The 22,989-nt window shown below is 41.9% G+C and overlaps 1 protein-coding gene and 1 long non-coding RNA gene across 3 annotated transcripts; one reads left to right on the forward strand and one right to left on the reverse strand.

Annotated features, from left to right (window-relative positions):
- Window positions 1-414: 414 nt before the first annotated feature.
- Window positions 415-13,829, reverse strand: MOSPD1 (motile sperm domain containing 1). 2 transcript variants are annotated; one of them, XM_040613941.1, is made up of 7 exons: window positions 13,698-13,829; window positions 8,148-8,404; window positions 7,892-7,967; window positions 5,043-5,269; window positions 2,934-3,095; window positions 2,254-2,357; window positions 415-747 (listed from the first exon to the last, which is right to left on the reverse strand). In XM_040613941.1, the coding sequence occupies exons 2-6, from the start codon at window positions 8,299-8,301 to the stop codon at window positions 2,278-2,280; spliced, it is 699 nt and encodes a 232-aa protein (XP_040469875.1). In that variant the 5' UTR covers window positions 8,302-8,404; window positions 13,698-13,829; the 3' UTR covers window positions 415-747; window positions 2,254-2,277. The 2 variants fall into 2 exon arrangements, with proteins under 2 accessions (XP_040469875.1, XP_040469876.1); XM_040613942.1 differs by lacking the exon at window positions 2,254-2,357 and having other exon boundaries at window positions 13,698-13,828.
- A 55-nt stretch (window positions 13,830-13,884) lies between these two features.
- Window positions 13,885-21,925, forward strand: LOC121097530. The gene is made up of 2 exons (XR_005830991.1): window positions 13,885-14,061; window positions 21,121-21,925. It is a non-coding gene; the product is annotated as an uncharacterized LOC121097530 (long non-coding RNA).
- Window positions 21,926-22,989: the final 1,064 nt, after the last annotated feature.

Here is a 22,989-nt window from a genome sequence, read left to right on the forward strand (position 1 = left end):
TGCAGCGTGAGTGCAACTTCTGTTACTGCCACTTAATTCACATATTGCATGCATCCCTAAGAAATGAAAGGATCTGATTACAGAACTTGTTTTTATTGTCTACAGTTGTGATACAAAATGGCTGTTGCAGAAATTACTTCCCCAAGTAAGAAAACAAGCACTCGATGCTATATTGGAAATAATGAAGTAAGGAATTTTGAGAGTTAATTCTTCACCTAAAATTCATGGTTTATTTCATAGTTTCACTGATGGAATTTTTAATTTTCTCCAATGATTAGTCATGACTCTCATCCTTCTGGTATGTATACAGAAGTGTTATGCACCAGCCTCAGCATGTACAACCACAAACCAAATGAACATTTTACATAAGACAGTTTGCTTTTATAGTGATCACGCACTGATGTGAACATAGACTAAAAATAACAAATGTTGCTTTAATAAGGATTTTTTTACAGTAGGCGTAGATATAAAAGTTTTTCAAATTATTTTCACAGGTATCACTGAACATTTCATAGCTGTCTGTTACAGAAGCACCGAAAAGTGCTTTGAGTCTTTCATTTATTATACATAGTTAAAATATATTACACTTCTGAAGGTATCTTAAATCACTGAACAGTTTTGCTAGCATCTTAATGAGCCAAATGGGAGTAAAAGGCAGTCCACATTCATGATGTGAATATACAGTAAGGTGTTTGACATCCTATTAACTCATTGCTCATGTTCTCAAAATAACCATGGTGATGAGACCTGAAAGACAAGAATTAAGAACTAAACACAACGCTTTAATTTCACTTAATAAAATATTTGAAATTCAGTTTACCCTGTCACGGGCCAGTGCATAAATACATGCAGAATGAGTTTATATATACACTTCACTTAAATACTAGAAGTATTGCTCCAAATGTTGATGTAGTCAAAAACTGTAAAATAGGGGGGGGAAAAAACCCAAACTGCACTGAAGTGGCAGTATATCTAGTAACTAAATGCCAAAGCAGCTATAAATACTCCAGACAATTACTGATCTCACTACTGGAAAATCTTAACGTTAAGATTTTAACTTACGTAAGTGTAACGCTAGCACACAAACCACCCGTTTTCGTGGGGGCTAGTTATGGGCAGTGTAACTCGCATGCTGAATCATCAGTAAGGCAGATTAGCTCAAGGCTCCAAGACGTTTTTGTTCCTGCTCTGTGCAGAATAACTGATCAAAGATTAGTTTTAGACAAAGATGTTAGGCTTCCTTGTCAGTCTGCACAGGGAGCTTTCTACAGAGCCTTTGTGATGACCTTTAAAGAGGGAGGAAGAAAAAAAGAACTGCTCTGATGGAGGTTAAAAACAATTAAAACCAGATGAAAGCAGGAAATGTGGGGCTAATAAACCTACCCATAACTCGCTGAAAGTTCACTTTAATTATGTGCTGATACAGTGCAAATCTGCAAGTTCTTAGCCATGAGTTACATGGCAGAAAGCAATAAGGCATACAGAAAAACATTTGGGCTCCCTCAATTCCAACCTTACATAACACCAAAATAGTAGTTTATCTGTTCTTAGGCAATCTAACTTTCTGGCAGCAACAGATGACGTCAATATAGCAGCCTTTCACTGCAGAGAGCTTAGCTATTCTATATATATTTAAAATATTATGATTAATATAATTTTTTATATATGTGTATGTATATATATGTATTTATCTAAGCTTAGACAATCAGTACTGCCACAACTGCTGTAGGCCTTAGCTTGGATTATCTAAATCATTGTAGAGTAGTAACAGAGGCTTCTGGAAGGTGCTACAGGACAGCCTACACCACTTGTACAGGGGCTTTCCGGCAATAAAGGGTTTGACTCATGTTTGTAAAGCAAATACTCCTCAACTGTCAAGTGTGCCCAGTTGGTTCCTTCTTCTCAAGAGCAATCAGCTTTCTGCAAGAGTTGCACACAGAATGATCTTTCATGAACACTAAAACCGCTGCTACCACAGGAACAGGTTAAGTTGCTGCAAGTGTATGAAGTCAAATGACTTAATACTACAGCTGGCACCAGCAGAAACTGAAGTAATCTTCAAAACTAGAGACAAACACCAAGCAAGGATTACTGCAAGGTCCTGATCTGAAAATACATCACCATCAGCTCAGGCAAAGAGCAACAAGTGAGTTTTCAAACCATTTCAGCAGACTGACTTGCAGGAGTCAATCAGTCAAGGGAGTGTGCGTGTTAACCATCAAGAACTTGCATCGTTTCCCATCACTACCTCACCTCTAGCTATCAGTTTGAAGCTGCCTAGCTCGTTTCCTTTAAATCCTCATTTCTGCCAGGTAGTGGGACAGGAGAACTGAGTTTAGTGTGACTGTTCTTCAAATCTGAAATAGTTACAGGAAAATAGTCATAACAAGTAAAACGTGCAACTTCTCTACGTTTGCTAATTTAGGAGCAAGTTACACATCAGGAAGAACTGTGGATGGTAGTGGTCTCTTAGGGTTTACAACAACTTATTTCCAGACATTTCAACTGCTTATCAGGCAGGTAGTGAATGGAGCCTTTCAGGCCAGCTCACCTGGGTTGGAGAGAGTAACAAAACAAAAGAGATCTAGGTTCTGCAGGAGAGTAACTCTCTGTTTCAACATAAGAATAAGAAAGAGCACATTCCATTCAGTGTTGTTGGCAGATGACTACAGTTGGCCAGTCATCAAGTGAAGGTGAAATTAACATGTAGGGGCCTGTATATAATACCAAGTAAACTCTAGTCTAAAACACTTATGATAACTAATTTACCCTGATGTCACTATGGCTGCAAGTTAAAATATAAGCGGAGATGTAAAACAGAATGTAACGTGGTGCTTTGTCTCCATCAAGTTTCCTGGAGCCACTGGCAAACACAGAAGTTTCCCAAATCACAGAAGTTGCAAGAAAACATCTACAAAATCCCAAATACTTACCTAAAACATAAGCAGCTACTAACTTTTGATTCACACTTAAGTGGAGGTAGAGAGGCACCAGGGATTCCATTTCCCCCAATGTAGGTAGCATTAGTGCTGCAATACACACTATTCCTAGGAAGACTGTTAGTAAACTAGGTCCCGACGAGGCAGTTCTGTTTTCTGAAAAACAAGACAGTACCAACTGTAAGGAACACCTAACCAATAGAAGTGTTAAAGATTCTGCAAAAATACTTGCAGTGCAATGGAGCTGCAATATCCTCAGATTTTCTTTTTCCTTTGGAGTTTGGAGGGGGTGGAAAAACAACTCTTCAAGCCACCCTTCTGAAGCTTCTGCCTTTTGCAGTGGAGAAGGCTGCTGCCTGGTGTGATGCTGGGAATTGTTTTTACGTGACTTCCCAAACCTCTCCCTTCTGGGGGGACAGAGCCAGCCAGGCCCAGCAGCTATCCAGACACACTCATGACAGCTGGATGTTTCAGCTACACTTCAGGTTTCACCATGCGGCCTGACTCCACTCCTTGACATTTCCCTTCCGTGATCAGCAATCAATTGGGAAAGAGCACCTAAAGAGCTGCACAGGCAGACAACTGCTTACACCTCCAGAACAAAACTTGGCTATAGCAAGAGCACAGGTTCTTGGGCCAGATGAGTTCCCCTCATTTCTTTAGAGGATTTAAGGGCTGCACCTGCCAGAACCAGTTTACATGCCACAAATCAGTAATATTTGCATTTTACTTTAAAAACTCTGAGAACGAACCACTTTGACAGTCCAGTATCACCAGAATAAGGAATTGCAAACTACAGATGAACTGTCCTTCATGCTTTTTATCGCACTGCAGTTTAATAGCTGGAACCTGCTCAAAGGCACACTGTAATCTTTGAAAAGAGCTGTTAACATGGTAGTTGAATACCTCTAACCAAATTCTTAAGACCCGCTGGAAATTAGCCGGTGTTCTTACAAAGTTTTTCTATCCTCAGTGACTAGCAATATGTGTCCTATTTCAATTCCATAAATCTGTTATTTTTAGGCTGTAGGTTATATGCAAAGACTGTAGTTGCTTTGTTTACTGTTTTTCTGTAAGCAAGCAATACAGTGTAGTCAACAAGGTTTTAAGCAGAGAAATAGCATCTGGATGAAGACCAGTATCAGATTGTTCAGGACAGTTCAAACCCTCTTACCGGAACAACTATCATAGTACATTTTGTTCCCTGAACCCAGAGATCTTTGTAGGTTTGCTTTAACCATGTAGCCTACTAATACCTGTTCTTGAGGGTTTGGGTTTTTTTTTTTTAGTAAAAGGTGTTTCACCAGTCAACAAACTATGTATAAACATAGTGAAACAGTTTGGCTTTAACAGGAGGAACGCTCTCAAGCAGTTTCATCTATTTTCTGGAACTGATTTTGTTCTTGTCATGAAAAATAAAACATCGGCAAGAATATTACAGTATAAATCAGTAGAAGTAACAAGAATGTAGACTGTCAAGTCAAGAATTAGTTTACATTCAGTTCTGGTAAAACTTGGTATTTTTTGTATCTCCCTCTACCACTTCAATTTAACAATTTGGTCCAGGTTTTCCCCAAGACCGTTGATTCACTTCCTCACATATGAAAGATGCAAAGAGTTTTCAGCTAGCGACTGTGCTTTTCTGTACTTGTGAGACAGACAAAGGAGATGGCTCAGAACAAGGAGCACTTTAGAAGATGTTTTGGCACTATTTCCTGCTCATCAGGAAATGGAGGATTAAGGGTTTGGAACAAACTCAGAAGGGGCATATGTTCTGAAAAAACCCAGGGGAAAAAATAACTACCAACCTTTTGCAGATAAATTCGCATTGGCTGTAACAGAACTTCTGTACCAGAGGAACAGAGGAGGTACTCTCCAAGGTATGACATGTAAACACGGGGCAGCAAAGGGTCTTAATTAATCAAACCAGCATAAGCAGCATAGCCATAGTTTGGGTTCTTGGGATCCCCCAGTGATAAAGACAGCAGTCTTACAGCTAAGTAAAAATAATTATTTTACAGTTTATTGTAATCTAGTCTTTCTAGTTACTTGAGCTGTTCATAACAGATACAGAAGACAGGAGGGGTAAAAGATTTCAGCTACCTGGTTGACACAAAGTCTGCTCGAAAAAGACACTTTCAGCCAGGTGTTCTTTTATTCGTTTTTCCTCCTCTTCCTTTTGTTGTTGCTGCTCCTTTGCAGACGGAAGTAGAGTAGCAATAATCTCCTTTTTCCCTAATGCCTTCCTCTGGCTCTGCTCAGACACTTGTAGACGGAATTTATCTATCACACCATAGTAAGAAGCCCGAACATCTCTGTGACGAATCACACTGCAGAGGAAAACAGCATTTTCAAACAGAGGAACTAACAAGAAGCATGTCTCCTATGGATTTACATCCTGCAGCCCAACATTTCCCCTCTTACCCCCCACCCAGACAGACTGCGACAGTCCAGATCCCCATTACCTCCTCCATCACTCAATGTTCTTTAAGATTTGGTCTTGCTTTCTTTCTTTCTCCCTCCTCACGTCTGTTCTGGTTCCCAAATCTATATTCTCCAATTGGCTGGCCAAAAAGAACAGTTAATTCTTTACCTCAGGCACACCTTTGCCTTGATCTGAGGCCTAGCTGCCAAATTGCATGAAACCCCCCTTCTCCTTTATCAAAGTTGTTTGACGCTGGCCAATGATTTTAAAAGGTATGGGGGGACTGGACTGGACAGGGAAGGAAAGAAGGAAAGTAGGACTGCCAACCACTTGGATAGGTGATGGCACAAGTCTAGCTTTTTGAGGAAACCAGGCTCCAAGCTTTATAATTATACTTTCTCAGAAGCAAAACTCATTCACTTTACAGACAGGAGTTAGCTAGATTTAAAGGGATTTTCACAGTCAGAGGCCCACCATTAAGAGCATGTTGACGCCTGTGTATCTACACAAACGTTTCTTATCTGTCTTCGGTGAAATAAACCTGGATATCAACAGCAGAGCTCTGTGCCGTCACAGCTTTGCTCATCAATCTAGCTACCTTGAGCATGTTTCGTAGCCATCACTGAAATACATGATGCTGCAGATACTTGACTAGCTACCAGGTGTAGCTACACAAGCTACAATCACAGCTCAGAATGCAGTGTAGACATCTGAGTTATAGCTATGAGTCAGTTATTTTCTTGGTAAACCTTCTCACTGTCCAGCAACCACTCTTGCTCTACTGTTTTGAATACATGGACCAAGGTGGCTTCAACAGTAAAACAGGGTGATAGTTGTTGTACTCCTCCTAGTTTTATGGCATTTTGTGGGAAAAGTTATATGTTGGACCTACAAAAGGCACGGTTTTAAAGTAGCACTGATCAAAGGCAATACAGACCTCTAAGCAGTGCTCTGCTCAACTACCTCATCTCTACGTTTATGATTCATTTTGAAAATACATATCTAGTATTAAAAAGCTGTAACATTTAGGTTCTGAAGTCATATCAGCTCTTAGGGTTAATATGGATTTTAATTATTTTTCCAAAGTGGAAAACTTTTGTGAAAGGCTATTTCAAATTTCTAAGGTAACAATCTTAGGTTAGAAAAATACCTACATATCAGTGATTTGGCTTCAAGAAGTTTGGCTTCAAGAGGGGAAAAAAATTATTCTACCCTTAGTAATACAGGATAGTAGTCTCAAAATCGCTTCAAGAAACCTAACTTTGTGATAATACATACATTTAAACGCTTCAAGAAACACTTTCTGTGTTTCAGTCTTCAGTTAAAAGGAACTGTATCACATCAAGATACCTACAATTATTAATACAGCCAGTGTTTGTAACTGGTATCTAGTCTGAATAGACTGTTCAGCAAGGAAACAGAGACTAAGTCAACCCCCAAGCAAAAAGGCTGCAGGAATGTCCAGAGTTTTAAGTCACTTCAGAGGCAAGAGCGTGCTTATGACAGGCTTTCAGGAAGCTGGGTGTTGGCTGGGCAACTGCCTTCACTAAAACAAAAGGCTTCCTCCCCTGCCAATCCTAATACATACAACTCTCAGCACATCAGAACAGCAGACTCAACTCTTTTATTTCTTCCTTTAACACTTCCTTTTAAATTTTTGTTTCTACTCTTAGTACCAGGGCACTAACTACCAAACTAAACAGAATCTTTACATAACACTGTGCTATGAGAACATGCATCTGCTGCCAAGCAAAGAGATATTTTTTGCAGACCCTTATAAACAGATACATTCTCCTGTTACTTTTTAGAGACCATTGCATAATTGGAAGCTCTGTAGAATATCTGTTTATCTGGCAAATGGCCATACTTGCATAGTACTGCTCATATCCTAGCAGTAAACACTGCCCTTAGACAGCAACTGTTGGAATGGGATGGGAGTTTTTACCACACAAAAAAACCTGCCTTGGAAACACGCATATGTCTTATCTTTTTATTTAATAAAAGGCATTTGTTTAAGATTAACCACATGTAATCAAGCTTGTGTAAATGTCTGCTAAAGACTGGAATCTTCACTGATACACCGGTATATTCTAACCTCAGTAGGACTGCGCACATTTTCATTTTGCCAATCTGCAAACAAATACTTCTCACAAAGAAATCTCAACCCTGGGGGTCTTGCTTTTCTTGTTATTTATCTTGTACAAAAAAGTACTCAGAAGAGGCTCACATTACTCTCACTGCTGGTTTACATACTATACTACAGGTGCATTTAGTAGCATTTTATTTTGCCTAAAGACAAATTAAAGAAGGAACTATCTCCAACATTGTAATACCTCTGCCCTAGAGCGAAAGAACAGCCAAGACCAGATGGCCACAAGAATACAGAAGATTAAGAAAATATTGTATCTTTATCCAACATAGTTTATACTCTGCGTGCTGTCATTTACCTCTTAAAGAATAAAAGAAATTATGATAATCAAATGTTATACATTAGAAAAAAAACCACCAACAACCAACTTTTACTTACATATCAACACAGCACTGCGGCTTCACTGCACCAGTAGCATCAACCACCGCGTATTTATTTGGAGTTGTACAAAGAACTGTAACGAAAAGGACAGTTGTGGTAACAAATCATGAACTAATACCTCACCAACTTCAACAGATACATGTAAAGACACGAGTTTGGTTTTGTCACAAGTATGATTTGTTACATGAATTATAATTGGACTGTTCAAGATCACCAACTGACCCTTAAATAGAACTTAACCTAAGAAACCCACCTTTGAATTTTAAGGCAAACTCATAGGGGTTATATAGAGTCAACACCTGCTTGTGTGTTGACTGGTCATCTGCATAAAATATAAGTTCTGTAGGAAAAACAAAAACAGGAAGATTTCCTTCCACTAACTCTGGCTGTCTTTTTTGTTGCTGCATTGGCACTGAATCCTCCTTGCTGCTTCTTGTGTTCTTATGATTTTGAATCCTCAGAGACTTCAGTTTTTGAATCGTTTAAGAATTCCAAAGCATTTTGGCAATTCTAAAGGAAAAAAGGGGAAAAAAAGAGAAAAGGCAAGAAGATTATTTCCATAAGTCTATACTAAACTGAGGCAGTCAACAAAGGTGTGAAAATACAAAAATGCGATGCCTGGTTATGAATCCACTGCTATTTAAGTTCCTTGAAAAATACGGAAATAGAAAAAAATTTTGCATCCAGTTTCCACCTATTTAACAAACTGCTATAAAATAAATGGATAAGCACTTCTTCAAAGTATTGCGGCAGCATTTTGGGGTCCCAGTCCACAACTAAGGTTGCTTATGCTGGGTCTTTGCAACACAAACCAAACAACGACAACAAAAAAGATATCCCATCCTGTCCTCAGGACACTAACACTCGAGAAGAAACAAAGCAGAAATGAGGGAACACAAAGATGTAAGGCAGCAGTAGTCACTGCTTAGGCAGGAATCCTTCTGCAGTGGTGACCTTCCCGGATGAGGTATAACAACTTAGGTATCTGCTCACACAGCCACTGAGGTATGTCAAATCCCAGAGATTCAGAACAAAAGAATGGGAAACACCCTCACGCCTTGCTTAAACTAAACTCTTGTTACAACTGCATGGTAGTTACAGGCAACCAACTGAAAAATAACTGGGATGAATAACACCAAACAGATTTGGGATTTACTATTTGATTAAAAAATAAGACAGGTCTTCTGCCACCACTGCCTCTAACCAAAGTATTACCATTGTAATTCTCCCTCTGCCATCCCTACAGTTTTGTTTTATTTTGAGTGACATTCCAGAACTAAACCAGAACCCATGACCCAACTAAGCAACAATCCCAAATGTAATTCATAAAATAAAATTAAAGCCAGACTCCTCAGCACACATACCATTGACTTTACACACTACAGACAGAACAAAGCAAAACAGCTACATATCTGTCCCCAAAGAACGTCATATTTTACTGTAGCTCCTATAGGTTAATTATCAAACTGAAAGTGTCCTTTGAGGTTTAACTTTATTGTATAGTAGAAAATATTAGAAGAACAAAAGGTTCCTACTGACTCATTAGCTGTCATTTCCACCTCCATTGAAGTTTTATAAAACAAGGTCCATTTCAGCTCTTCTCCCGTCTAATAAACTGATCTGGTTGCACCTTATGAAATGTAGTCTCTGGACTTCCCAGCAGTGAATAACCTCCTCGTGAACAATCAAAACCAAATGCTTATTTTTGCATTCTAAACATCATGATATTCATGTTTCCAAGCACCAGATATGTGTTTCATCCTTGAAATATGAGACAGGTTTAGGTGTTTACTTGAGTATATCTGTCATATCTTCAGATTTACAGGTTCTGATTCTTACTCACAAACTAAGCTTCTAAATTTACATGTTTTTTTTTTAAATAGCAAATCATCCCTGTAGTATTTAAATTCATGGCTCTCACTGGAATGTCTTTTCCCAAGATCCAGTTTCTTTTCAGAGCACAGGTTTGTTTCCACTGCACTGAAATGCTACTAATAATATTCTGAAAACAAATCCCCAAAGATAGTGTTCCAAGTTGATGTCCTGCTACCTTATTAAGAGTCTAAAAAAAAAGCTCTGTAGGTGGCCACTTGGGTTCCAAGTGCTGCTTAGAATTTTGGTGGATCCCTTTTGTTTCAGAAGAATTAAACTCTGGAATCACTTCATGCAGCAAGTGTACATATTATTACTTTAACAACTTAATGTACTATTGCAAAGTGAGATTCATTGTTCCATTCAAATATGTTAAGGCTATATGAAGAACTAATGTGGAAAGCCTGCCAGCTCACAGCAATACAAAATTACTTACTCTGAAATTTCTCATAGGCAGATGGGTGAAGGTGTCTGTTTTGGGTCTTTTTTTGTTATTGTTGGGTTTTGGGTGGTTTTTTTTGAAGGGGGAGGTCCCCAAAAGTTAGCTCGTTGCAGTATACAGTAAGCATATGTGAGAATCTTTGGTCCTTATGCATATCTATACTGCATACATTATGCACAATAGAAATAGAGGCAATCTTTGAAATTAAGAGGTTGTTTTTTCCTAATAAATGTTTTAAACTACTGTACACCCAATAGCAAACTACTGCTACATATTTAAGTGACTATATGTAATATTTTTATAAAAAATTGTATAATAATATTATTTCAATGCTTTAGTTTTTTATTTAATAACTGCACATGTTTTATTCCGATTCTTGTCATCATATCACAACTCCAGTTTCTTCAGCTCAGCCAGGTGTTTAGGTGTCCAAAACCCCACAAATCCCAACAACAGCGGAGGTATAGATCACTAAGCCTATTAACAGGCTCATTTTTCTTATGCAGCCATTAAAAACACAGTGCATAAACCTTCCAGGATTCCACAACTTGCAGGCGGAAAGCCACCAATCTTAAAAAAGTATATCCCGTTATTGCTTCCTTTTCTTATTTAACTTGGCTGGATAAGAAGGTACCGCCCAAACTGGCAAAAGTAAAATCTGGCAAACCCAGACTTATAATAGGCACGTTTGCTGACACAGCAGCGTCATTCAGGATATAAATGTCTGGATTTCTAAGCAAGCAACCAGCATCCTTTTTAAGACCATCACTTTGGCTTAGAAGTCACAGCGCTGGGATATCTCCCCAAGTAACATCAGCAGAAGCGCTCTTCCCAAAGACTGCATTATAAACTGTACATATGCTGGGAAGATTTGACGGTTTAGTATTAACAACGGCATACCTTTCATACAGCACTCATCACCAAGAAACTGCAAAGACTTTCAGAGAAAGCCTGTCTCATCACAACTTCTCTGCGCAGATGAACCCTAAAGCAGCACTCATGTTCAGAATAAAGCTACGCAGCTGGCTGCCTTTGGCACCCCAGCCAGTTCATTTAAAAGAAACTTGGCTGCTGCTCTTCTGCGCTGTAGCTCAGCAGATCCTCACAACAATCGCTGCATTTTGTAGCCAAGTCACCGTGATTACTTGCAGAACATAAAGGTAAGCACAAACCAACCCGTACAAAACTGAGATCTGTGGTCTCGATTCTGTGACCTACGCTGCACAGATGGGTTTCTCCTAGTACTGCCAACGAAACTCCCTGCAGGTGCAGGAATCTGTCAAATGTAATGCTCGTTACTGGACACGGGCCAAAGTACAACACCTGAACAATGCCAGCTTGCTTTCCAACGCTCTTTGAAGTCCAGACAAACAATTGTCACTGATTTTTTTTTTTAGCACAATAAGGATCTTTCCTCCCTGAAGCTACTAAATATATACTGCTGGTGTCACAATAGGACAGATCTGCCAGTTTTTCCTTTGAAATCCCTTTCCTCATAAATTTAAACTTGACAGAGAAAAACATGAAGTGAAACGTATCTTCTCTCTAGGACCTGAAATAACACCATTTGTGATTTGTTTTTACTTAACAAGTATCTGCTGAAAAAATAAATCAAGCGAGGAAGTTTTTTGTTCCCATTGTAACTTCCAACAGCCTTATTGCCATGGCTTCTGAGTGCATTTGTTGGTTGGGTTTTTTTCCTAATGACTACAAATAACTCTACAGAATGTCATCTGGTAAACACTTTATTCAGAAGATAACCTCTTTACAGTCATAGCCTCCACATCCTCCTTTTAAAAATTGTCTCATTGCAGTGTAATCTATCTTTGTTAGATCTCATGATCTACCCTCTGATTCTACCCAATAAGCCCTTCTACACTATCTGCTCAATAAAACTCATGCCTTTTGAGCGCCTATTTACAAAATAAGCCAAAACCTTCTTCAAAATTCCCTCCTATGTCAAGTTGAGCTACGTGTAAATATGACATAGAATCCAAAGCAGATCTATTAACATTCTGTTTCTCCAGAAGTTTTTGAAGGCCTTAACATGCACTGACGCAAACCAATGTTTAAACTACCTGCAATTATTTGGGAGAGTCATCCAATGATTAGAGCACAGACCCAGGAGCCAGAATGGCTGGATTCCATTTTTGCTAACTCTGTCACCGACACTCCATGACCTTGAGCAAGTTGGTTAACCTCACCTCAATTTGCTAATCTATGAAGGCACATATTCCGCAAAGCATTTAAGTAGGCGGATAGTCACATTTAAACTGGCAGAACCACTCTGACACTTTGCAAAGCCTGGGCCAAAATATGCTACCATTTACCTCTTTGCAGGGTGATGGGAAATGTAATTAGTAACAGTCTCCAGTATGCTGTAAAATGAAATAGTCTCAAAGCGTTACCTATTAGCACAGATGACTACAACATGCATCAATCATGCTGATACTGACAGTAAAATTTACCAGGACCTCATTACTTATTTCCTTTACTTTTTCAGATACTGAAAAGGTGACAGTAGCAAAAAACATTATTCAAATGCAACTAAAGAGACATGTGAAAGCAGGGAAATATGAAATAACAGCTATGCATTACTTCTTCTGAGCTGTATAGTAGAACGGATCAGAACCCTATGGAAGGCTTTCAAGGGCACACCTACTTTAGTCTCAGTTTTCTCACTTTCAGGTTGTGTTTGATGCATTAAACCCAACTCGTTTTTAAACGTGTATTAGTGCTCCTTAGCGCTACTTGGCCTGTCCCCCTATCCCAGGCCAGGCTCAAACACTCTGCCCCAATGCCGAGGTGCCACAGACTGACAGCAAACCCCCCTTTCCCCGGCGAGCGGAGAAGAAAGGCACCCCGACCGGCCCTCCCAGCGCACCTGCCGAAGGCAGGGAACCAGCAATAACCGCACACACTTAATTGACCCTCTTTGTTTTCCAACAAGGAGCAGCAGAGATAAAGGCTGAGGTATCTGCGCGCTAACGGCCTCTCCCCGCAGCCTGCCCTGCCCGTGACGAGCGCGCTGCCAGCACCGGCCCCGTCCCGCCCCATTCCCCACCGGCAGCTCGGAGCCAGCTCCGGCGAGCCCCGGCCCCGCACCGGCCGGCCCGCACCCCCGGCTCCGGCGGGAGCGCCCGGACCCCGCTGCCCTGCTGCCCCGCTCCCCGCCGCGGGTGCGAGGGGGCCAGGCCGGGCAGGCGGCGCCGGGGCCTGGCAGCGCGGCCGCCGCCCCGCTCATCCCTCCTCACGGCGCCGCCGAGGGGAAGGGCCGCGGCGCCGCCAGCGCCCCCACCCCGGCCCGCACGGCCGGAGCTGCCGGGGCAAAGCTCCGCGCTCCCCACCGCAGGGAAGGGGAGAGGAGGGGGGCCCGGCCGGCCAGAGCCGCTGCTGCCGGGCCCGGCGCCGCCTCACGCCCAGGGTGCCGCTCCTCCGCCCCGCGCCCCAGCCCGGGGGTGTCGCCCGACGCCGCGGGCCCGAACTCACCCCTCCGGGGCCGCTGGCTGCGGGCTCGCGCGGCGCCCCCTTTGTCCGCCCCCCCCCGCCTGCTCCCGTCACTGCAGGTAGCGTCGTCGCTATGGCTGCCGGGATCGCGGCGGACCCGCTCCCGCCCGCCGCCGGCCGGCCGGCCAGCTATCGCGAGATGTGCCGGCGCCCCGCCCCTCGCCCGCCACCGTCACTGCCCCCTCCCTGCCGCCGCCATGCCAGCCTGGGCGGGCGGCGCTCAGGGCCTGGTGCTGCCCTTGGCGGCGGGGCCTCGTTTCTCGGCTGCTTCCATCCCCAACCGGTAGCACGGTCTGGGGCCGTGCTACGCCGCCGTTCCGGGGAGCCCCGGCGCCGCGGGGAAGGGGTGAGCAGCCGGGCTGGGCTGCGCTGCGCTGCCCCAGCCGCAGAGCGAGGGGAGGCCCCGCGGCGGGAAGCGGGGAGGTCTGCAACCGGCCCGGCGCGCCTGTCGCGCGGGACGGTGTCTTTTAGGAATAATTTTCCTCATCCAGTGGTTTCTGAGGGCTGGCCCCTTCCCTCAGGGTTCCCGGCCGCTCTTCGCTCTCGCTGGCCGTGGGGCTGCCGTGGGTCCTGGCCTGCGGGCTCCCCGGCCCCTTGCCCGTCCCCCGGCGGGGGTCAGGCTCAGCGCAGGATAAAACTAGGGGAACGTGTGTTTGTGATGCTCTAATCGTACAGCAGAACAGCTTAAATGGGGCATGTTGTCTCTAAACTGTTCCTCTTTCTGTTACCTTTCTTCTGTAGTCTTCTTACTGGTGTGTTTTTGTTAAACTGGGCTTTAGCCCATTTTATGCAGTATCCCCTGTCACCTTGAGCTGGGCTTTTTCCTCGCTTGGGCTTTTAAGCCCTGTATAATCTAAAAAACACGCAGCAGCGTAATCGTCACCTAAGATCATCTGCAACTTTCCGATTATTAATGCAGCAAAATACTTTTGTTGTATGTTGGGTGAATAATTAAGGTTTATATTAAGCCATCCAGTCAGCAGGATTGCAAAATCTTTGACCCTTTACCAGGCTTTACCCACCAGTGAAATGAACACACTTCAATGGTGAAATAAACACAACAGCCATTAGTATTTCACAATAACATCATGAAACAAATAATGAAACAATCCAGGACAGGAAGTAATGTATTTTGTCTGTTTAAAATAATGTAAGATGTTAAATAATAAAAAAAATATCCATTTTGCACTTTAGCCAAGATGTGTTAGTGCTCACCTTTTTCCTGATAGTAGATCAGGAAAAAAAAACTTCTGCAGATCTAGTAGTTGCTGATAGTTTATTAAGTTTCAGTCTTACAGCCACAAATTACATAATATTACAGTTAAATTGTTATATATAGAAATAACAATCTTGTCAGAATTTCTGCAGATGCATGCAGTGAAAACTGGTAAAATATTTTGTTTCTTGACAAGTGTCAATCAGCTTATGGGGTTTAACATGTTTATAAATAAACTGGAATTCTTGGTTTTAAACAGACTTAATCAGACATCAGCCTTCAGGATACATTCAGAAGATTATTGTTTTTACTGAGTATTAATCAAATGCAGGGTGTTGCTGATTTTGCAAACCTGTCTCAGGAGAAGCAGCAGACATAAACATGCTTCAGAGATACTCAAATTTGTATAAACAGAATGATCAAATTAGAAAAAACATAATTTAAAATGGCTAGACTTAGAAGCATGTTAATTAGCTAAGCTGATGGTTTCCAATTCACCCAGCTCATTTACAAAGAAAGTTCAGAATCTCTGAAAACAAGTTTTAGGTCTCCCTTTATAAATTTACCAGGATTCAACTTTGGTTTATCTATCACACATTTAATAATGTTTGCATCCACTGGCAACCTGTTGAAAATCAGAAATCATGCCAGTCTCCTCTTACCTATTGCTGAAGCTTGGTTTTAGGTTATTTTGTTAATTTTAAAAGCCCTGTGTTAACTCCAATTAAATGTTAAAAGTTTGTGTGCATACAAGTAGGAGTCAGTGTTCTTCTGTTCTTGTTGCTAGTGCCTGATGCTTCAGAGAGCACAAACCCCACATCACTGACAATTGTGCAATAATGTGCCCTTGAGAGAGATTTATGCCCCATCCCAGACACTACTAAAGTTACATATATGCCATCACTATTTAACCAGCACTGACGTATGCAAAAATATTACAGAGCTGCTTGATAAACTCACTGGTGCCAAGTTTTTTGGTTTTGGGGCATGCCCAAAGCCTGGCCTGGCACAGACCTACTGCTCTTCTCACTGCCATGCCAGCAAGGCTCGGTGCTTTAGGTGGATGAAAAAAATCGTTGAGAGGATGTGTATGAGTGTGTCCACATGCCGTGTACTGTGGGTAGACTGCTCATCTGCAATGTGGGAGATGGAGACTACTGCCATGGGTGGCAGTAACTAGTAGTATCTCAGATCTGTGGGAAGTTTTCTCCTTTATCATTAGGTTATTGTTTCTTTTGCTTTCTCCTGGTTGGGCTACTTTACTTCACCCAAATAATTAATGATTTCTAGGATCAGAGGCAGATTGAGGTTGCAGTCCTTGTTATGATGCTGTTAGAGCAGAGAAAAGATGGGAGGAGAAAATGTGGATGAAGAAATCTGAAATACAGATGCTAAGGAGTAGAAATAGACGATGCAGTAGAGAATCTGCGACAAGTTTGTGAGGTCACTTTAAGTAGGACCTGAGGTGTAAAAAAGTTCTGTTCCTGTAGCTAATGTTTGGTCCTCTGCTTTTTTACCTACCTTAGAAACCACTGCAAGCTACGTAAAAGCATTGGTTAGTTTTCGGTTACATCAAATACTGCCTCCTTGCAGAATGAAACCTGAGACTGGAGTCTGTAGATACGGAATGCTCCTGAATGACTATGTTGGTTTTGGTTGCTGTGGTGATTATCCATCTGTTTAAATACTTCATATGGGAGATTCTCAACTCATGTATCGTGGAGGAGACTTTCTTAAGTTGTGAGAAACACAGCATTATGCCTGATTCCTGTAATTTTCACACCTGATTAGCAAAAAGTTCCGCTTTGTCTGCCATGGGTTAAGGAGATTGTGTAGTGTTTAGGTACAGAGGGTACAGCACTTGGGTTCTGTGGTCACCACTAGCCCAGTGTGCCTGTAACATTGGCACATGTGTGATAGTTGTGCAGCTGGAGAGGCTGACTGCAAACACTTTATGAGGGGGCCTTCTTTAAAGAATCTTCAGTCTGAAGCCATTACACAAAATAAATTGTATTTTTACAAACTCTGACAGGAGAAGAACTAGTGTGCAGACAGGAGAGACCTAAACATTTTATATATCTGAATCTAACCTATAGCTCTTAATGCATTTAATCCTTAATAGGCAATACTTTTATTATGATACTTTGTTTTTCTTGACGGTTGCCTTCTCCATGGCACAACATGGCAGATCCTCTTTGACTTTGAAGTAACTCAGGAAATGAAGTGAGGTATCTGCATTTCTATTCACGCCCATGTTGTGTTGTTTTTGTCTTGTCTTTCTGTAGAAAACTGAGTTTTCTTTCCAATTAATACCTATTTATAAAACCCTCATAATAAAAGATCTTTTTTTCACTTTAAGAGACTATCAAAAGAAACAAAATAACTGCTTTCAAACTGCCACCTTAAAGCAGCATACATATTCTGACTTGTAACAGAAGCAAGAATTGCCCAACCTAAATAGTCCAAGCTATTCTAGTAACTTTAATTCACCGGTAAGGTTTGGTTGGGGGTTTTTTTGCTTGCTTATATGGCAGCTTTTCAGATTCCTCCCCCCCTGCAAATGGCAGCGTGCTGTATTCCCATTTTGTGTCACTAGGGACTTAAATGTACTAGCATGCAGTTTTTTGTGTCAGAGGTTAGACTTTGTTTTTATGACTAATAATGTGGACCTTGGGAGCCACATATCTAAGCACTGTTGAGGAAATATCTAGACCTCTGTTAAAGTGTAATCCCTTTCAGGGCATGCCTATACAGGAGAGTAAAGACAGCTCAAAGCTCTCTCTGCCCATGTTCCACAATGGCTGGAGGCAAGCCAGTTCCACCTTAGAAGTCCTTTAGCTTAGCTCTCTGCCCGTGCTGATGGGTCCCTGAGATGTGCCTATGGACACGGTGAGCACAGCATGCCAGAGTGACATATTTGCTGCAGAACAGATAAAATGATTTGGCGAAAATACAGCCTAAATTGTAGCTGTCTTTAAAACACTGAATGTAAAATAAGGGCAGGTTTCATGCATGCTCATTCTTGAGAATAAGGCCGATGTAAGATCTAAGTGATCATTCAAGTCCCTCTCGGGCCTTGTGCTGAGTGAATTTTGCCCAAAGTATGCTTTATACTTCAGACAGGTATCAGCGCTCAGTTCCTTGTACTGGGTGTCTCATGGTTCTTCATGTGGGAGTTCCTGACCTATGCTTTGCTCTGTGAAGCTGTATGAAAGAAGCCATAATTGAGTCTTAGACATACCATGGTATTTATAATCATTTAGAAACCTCAGAGGGAGCAAACATTTAGAGTTTTATAGACAGTCATCGTCTTTATGAAGTGTAGGATCTATTTCTGCATCGTCTGTAGGACCCTGCTGAGAATCTCCATTGTCCTGCTCATCGGAAACCTGCAAACCCAGCATGGGCTCTACTTCTTTCAAGGATGTGCATATACATCTCTTATAAATAAGCAGTTATGGTTGTTTCATTAGACCTCTAATAACATCTCTATTTCATTTTCCTTCTGAATGTTTACTTCAGTGTTGACACATATTTATAATGTCATCTCAAAAGTAAGAGGCTATCCTGTCAGATTTACAGCCATTATAAAATATGATGCTATCTGCATACAAATGGACGCTAGGAACCTTACAGATTTTTCCCTATTATTACTGCCTAAGGAAGCAATAAAATTTTAACATTTACTATTGGGAAACACCTGCAGAGATTAAATTAAAACTAGATTATATGCTTATCAGTTAAATGTTACAAAAGCAAATTCTTTAGAGATTAACATAAAAATCACTGTTATCAAAATCTTATTAAAAGCTTCACTTAATACAATCCATTTTGCACCTCTGCTGCTCAAGCATTCTACGTGTGCAATGTATTAAGTCTTTGTGCAGCTGTACAGAGGGAGGCAGGGCACCCTCACTGATGGCTTTGCTATCGTGTTAGCAAATACCTGCCCTGATATTTAGATTTGTCTTTAAAAGCTGACCACAAGCACCATTTGTCCTTCTCTTTCTGATCCTGGCCCTCTCTGAAGGGCCCTCCACATTGCACGCTCTGTTTCTTGAGCATGGCACCAAGGCATGCTCCAGGCTCCCTCATGGAGTTCTTCTGGGAATTACTCTGGAAACCACTTGTCCTTCCTGCTGAACTCGTTCCTTATAATGGTCAGCAGGACAAAGACAAGGGATTTAAAAAGGCAGGGAGTCAAAACCAAGAAGCTGTTGTTGCTGCTAAGCAGATGGTCTCATGCTTAGTTCACGCAGCCTTTGGTATGTTGCAGACACGCTGCAGAATAGAGATCTGGGAGGTGAGCACACTGGAGTTGATCTCTGACCTGGAAATTCAAAAAATGTCTGGATTTGGGCTTTGCTGCCACCAACGATTGAGAAGTTTACAGTGCAGATAATATACGTGCACTGACTTGAAGAGGACACTGTCAGCACAGATCCTACTTGCGCTTGAGTTGCACACACTCAAATTAGAGGTTAGAGTTTATTTCTCCATCTGGTATTATGTGACCTTTGACTCAAGGCATTAGAAGCAACATGCCTTGGGCATATTCTGAACTGTGTATGGGACGGTACAACTTGGCAACAGCCACATCCTGAATTACTTAAATGAAGGCCCAGACTAAAAAAAACCAAACTTTGATTGTAGAGATCCTACTGAGTCTGGTGGATCTGGAGAGTATGACATTAACAAGAGATTGAGATCGTTGATGAGACGACTGTAAAATGTCTCGAGTCATGTAGTTTACCGAAAGCCAAATTCAGAGGGGGATTAGGAAGTATCAGACCATGGATTCCTGCAGAAATCTATCCTGAAGACAAATGTGATATAGGGACCTCCTGGCCATTTTTTCCAGCCCCATGCCATCTCCTCTGTTGTTGGTTGGCACAGACCATAACATTTAGTTAAGTGAATCAGACACATGGGGGAATCCAACTTAAAAAAACCCAAACCCCAACAAATTCAGTTTATAAAAATAGATAAAATATTGCATAGACCAATGGGGTGGGGGGTGCAGAGCCGAAGTGTAGCCAAAGATTGGGGGAATAGAAATAGCTGGAGCTTGCTTTGCAGGGAAGAAAACGTGTCTGCAACCCTGGCCTAATATTTTAAGTAATAAGAGTTTGCTGGCCCAGCTGATTTTCAATGAAATAGGTTAGGGAGTGTTCAAACAAGTAAATCCAGATCAGAGGGGTGGTAACCTATTGCAGGGCAATGCTCAGCAGCCTCTGGGCACACTGGGGGAGGACTCTGCTGTCAACACAGCTGGATTTGGGAGGAGATACTTGTCCACAGACAGACTCCGCAACTGTCGCAGCCTAAACCAGTCTTGCCATGTGCCTCCCTCTCCAGAGCAGTGTGTCTCCTCTGCAGCTGTAGCATGCAGTTTGCCTTCCCCTGTGCCTGCAGGGACGAGTTGTACGTTAGCATTTTTATAACAAACTTTCCTTTGAGGTAATGGACATATCTGGTAACTTCAGCAGAAGCCATGGCCGCATCCGAATACTGGGTGTGAGCCTGCATTCTGTCATTTTATTTGGACAAATTACAGTATTTAACTTGGAAAGGCCTGCTTATGTCTCTTGCTCGACTTTCAGGCTCTGAGAAGGTGAATTACCAACATGGGGATTTAAGATTTCATTTTTCAAAAATGACATACATTTTTGTATGTACATACCTATATCCAAGATGTAGAAACTATTTAACTGTAATCTGAATTTTCCATAGCCATTATGCTAAGTAATTCACTTCTACTGCCACTAGAGGTATAACATTCACTTGAGCAAATACCAAAGGAAACATTTAGTTGGAAGCCTTGCCCATATTAATATTTCATTTTTCAAATAATGTTTTTGATCTGGGTTTTTTTTGAGGCCTCAGCCTACTTTGCCTATTCCTGTTGGGTAGCCTTTCTTTTATAGAACTACAGCTGGCTACTCATGAGATGAAATGCCACTTTGTGATTAAAGGGTACAGAATTGAATGCTCATTTAAACTGCATAAAAAGCTAAATTATAGTATCAGTCATCATATCAATCATCTGTGACTGCCTCATGTGCAAGCTTGTACCAACACATTTGAAAGTCTTATTCCACATTGCTTTTTGTTCCGGTGCAAATTTACATTTATTCTGAAATGCAAACATTACGAAATTTATTTAAAATTAATTTCCTTTTTTTTCAGTGTGATGACCAACTATCAGATGAACCACCCTTTTGAAACTCAGGAAAATGTCAGAGGGGACAAGGATAGCAATGAAGCTCCCACACGTCCTCTGGGACTAGCAGGAGAATTGCTGTGTAACCTGGGGTTCAGTGGCAGACCTGCAGTGCCTACGCAGCCTGAGTGCAGCCGACGGGATGGCTCAGCTCAGCGGTGGTGGGTCTTTTGTGGGGGGTGGCAGAGGTTCGCTGAATTACACCTAGCTACAGCCCTGCTGGAGCATAATCTCTGTCTGTTTGAAGTTTGTAACCTTTCTTTCAAAACTGTCTGACATGCTCAGAGCAAGGCTCTGCCAGCTCAGCACTGCCTGTGCAGAGGAGCCAGGGAGCAGCGGGTTGCTGTGGGAACTGCCCGCTGTGCCATCGCAATGCTGCGGCCGTTGCAAGCTCTCCCGCTGCAATCGGCACGGCCTGCTTCGGCTTCCCACTGCATTTCCACATGCTGCTTTTCACCTCCTCCTCAGCTCTGCCCGATGAGCGCAGCCCAGCAAGACACCAGCGCGCCAGCTCAGGAGCGAGCGTGGGGAGAGCGAGGTGACGTGAGCCTGAGCTGCAAATCTCTTCATGGATAGTGAGCCCCCAAAGCAGCCTTCCTGCCATGTTCTCCTTGCAGGACTGCACCCACCTTGCTCCAGAGCGGAATGGAAAAAACCAGGAAAGTCCATGATGAATGCTGGAAGGAAAGATCTTTTTCACTGGTTTTGTGAAGTTTAATTTGTTATTTAGGGTAAAATTGCAGCATTCAGAAAATAAAGGCATGATGGATAGATTGAAATGTCTGTTTTAATTTAGAATATATTGCACTAGAGTATGGTATACACCGTATTTATAGGCACCATGCTACATGTCAGAGTAAAATTATTTTGAAGGGAAGACATTGAAACAAGACACCAGATGCTCTCAGAATTTTTCCTTTCCCCTTAAAATGAAATTTTGACAAAATTACTGATTGCTTGAAGCATTTAATTATAGTAAAAGTGGGATTTTGATGGGAAAGGTGTTTCCAGCATACATGAAGCACGGATCCTCGTAAAACTTCTGGCCTATTGCAGCCTTTGGGTTGCTCCTTTCCCCAGTACAATGCTAACAGCACAGTTCGGTGTAGACAACTTAGATACCGCACTTGGTGTATTCTTATTGTTAGTTTCTTTGTACTTTTTGTAGTAATACGGATAAATTCACCGGAGTCTTATTACACTCACAAGAAATTTGTGACTAAGAGAAACAGTGTACATTTGGGATACTGTGGATTATATTAGTATAAAAGTCGATAAACTGATACCACTGAAATTATAGCAATGTGAGATAAAAATCTGAACCACTGATTTCATTGAACACAACAGATCTGCTATCTGATCTTACTTCTGCCCTATATACAGTCATCAGCAAGACTGTGCCATTTATTTACTGCTTCCCCCCATTGCACACAGAATCTTAGGGAGTAAATTCCATTGCAGAAGTACTTAGAGTGCAGTTCTCTGGAACAGTTGTGTTCAGAACAATGTTACCAACATGCTTTCTCCCCAAAATCAAGAAAATAGGTGGCAGCCTTTTATGTTTTGTCCACAACTTTGATAACTCTTCCCAGGGATACGGTTTAGTGTCAAGTTGACCTTTACGGTTTTCACAGCTAAGGCAACAGTTACATAAAAAGGATGAATGAGCAACAACAAAAGAGGAAGGCTGGGATCATATAATCTGAAAACTGGAACTGCCTGCATTTTTACTTTACTATTTCAGTAAGGGAGGCAGCACTGAAAAGTGGTCAAAGCTCACAACTGTAGGGAAGGAAACAGAGGTCCTGCTCTCATTTCTGCCTTATATTCCCTGA

Source organism: Falco naumanni, chromosome 14 (assembly GCF_017639655.2).
Source record: "Falco naumanni isolate bFalNau1 chromosome 14, bFalNau1.pat, whole genome shotgun sequence".
In the NCBI taxonomy this organism is placed as follows: Eukaryota; Metazoa; Chordata; class Aves; order Falconiformes; family Falconidae; genus Falco; species Falco naumanni.

What these genes read in the sequence shown, in the direction of transcription:
- MOSPD1 (XM_040613941.1), bottom strand. Translation starts at nt 8,301, where the DNA reads ATGCAGCAACAAAAAAGACAGCCAGAGTTAGTGGAAGGAAATCTTCCT. An exon ending in GCAGACTTTGTGTCAACCAG is followed by an intron (nt 3,096 to 5,042) that starts GTAGCTGAAATC and finishes CTTGTTTTTCAG; the next exon opens with AAAACAGAACTGCCTCGTCG. An exon ending in AGTAGCTGCTTATGTTTTAG is followed by an intron (nt 2,358 to 2,933) that starts GTAAGTATTTGG and finishes TAACTATTTCAG; the next exon opens with ATTTGAAGAACAGTCACACT.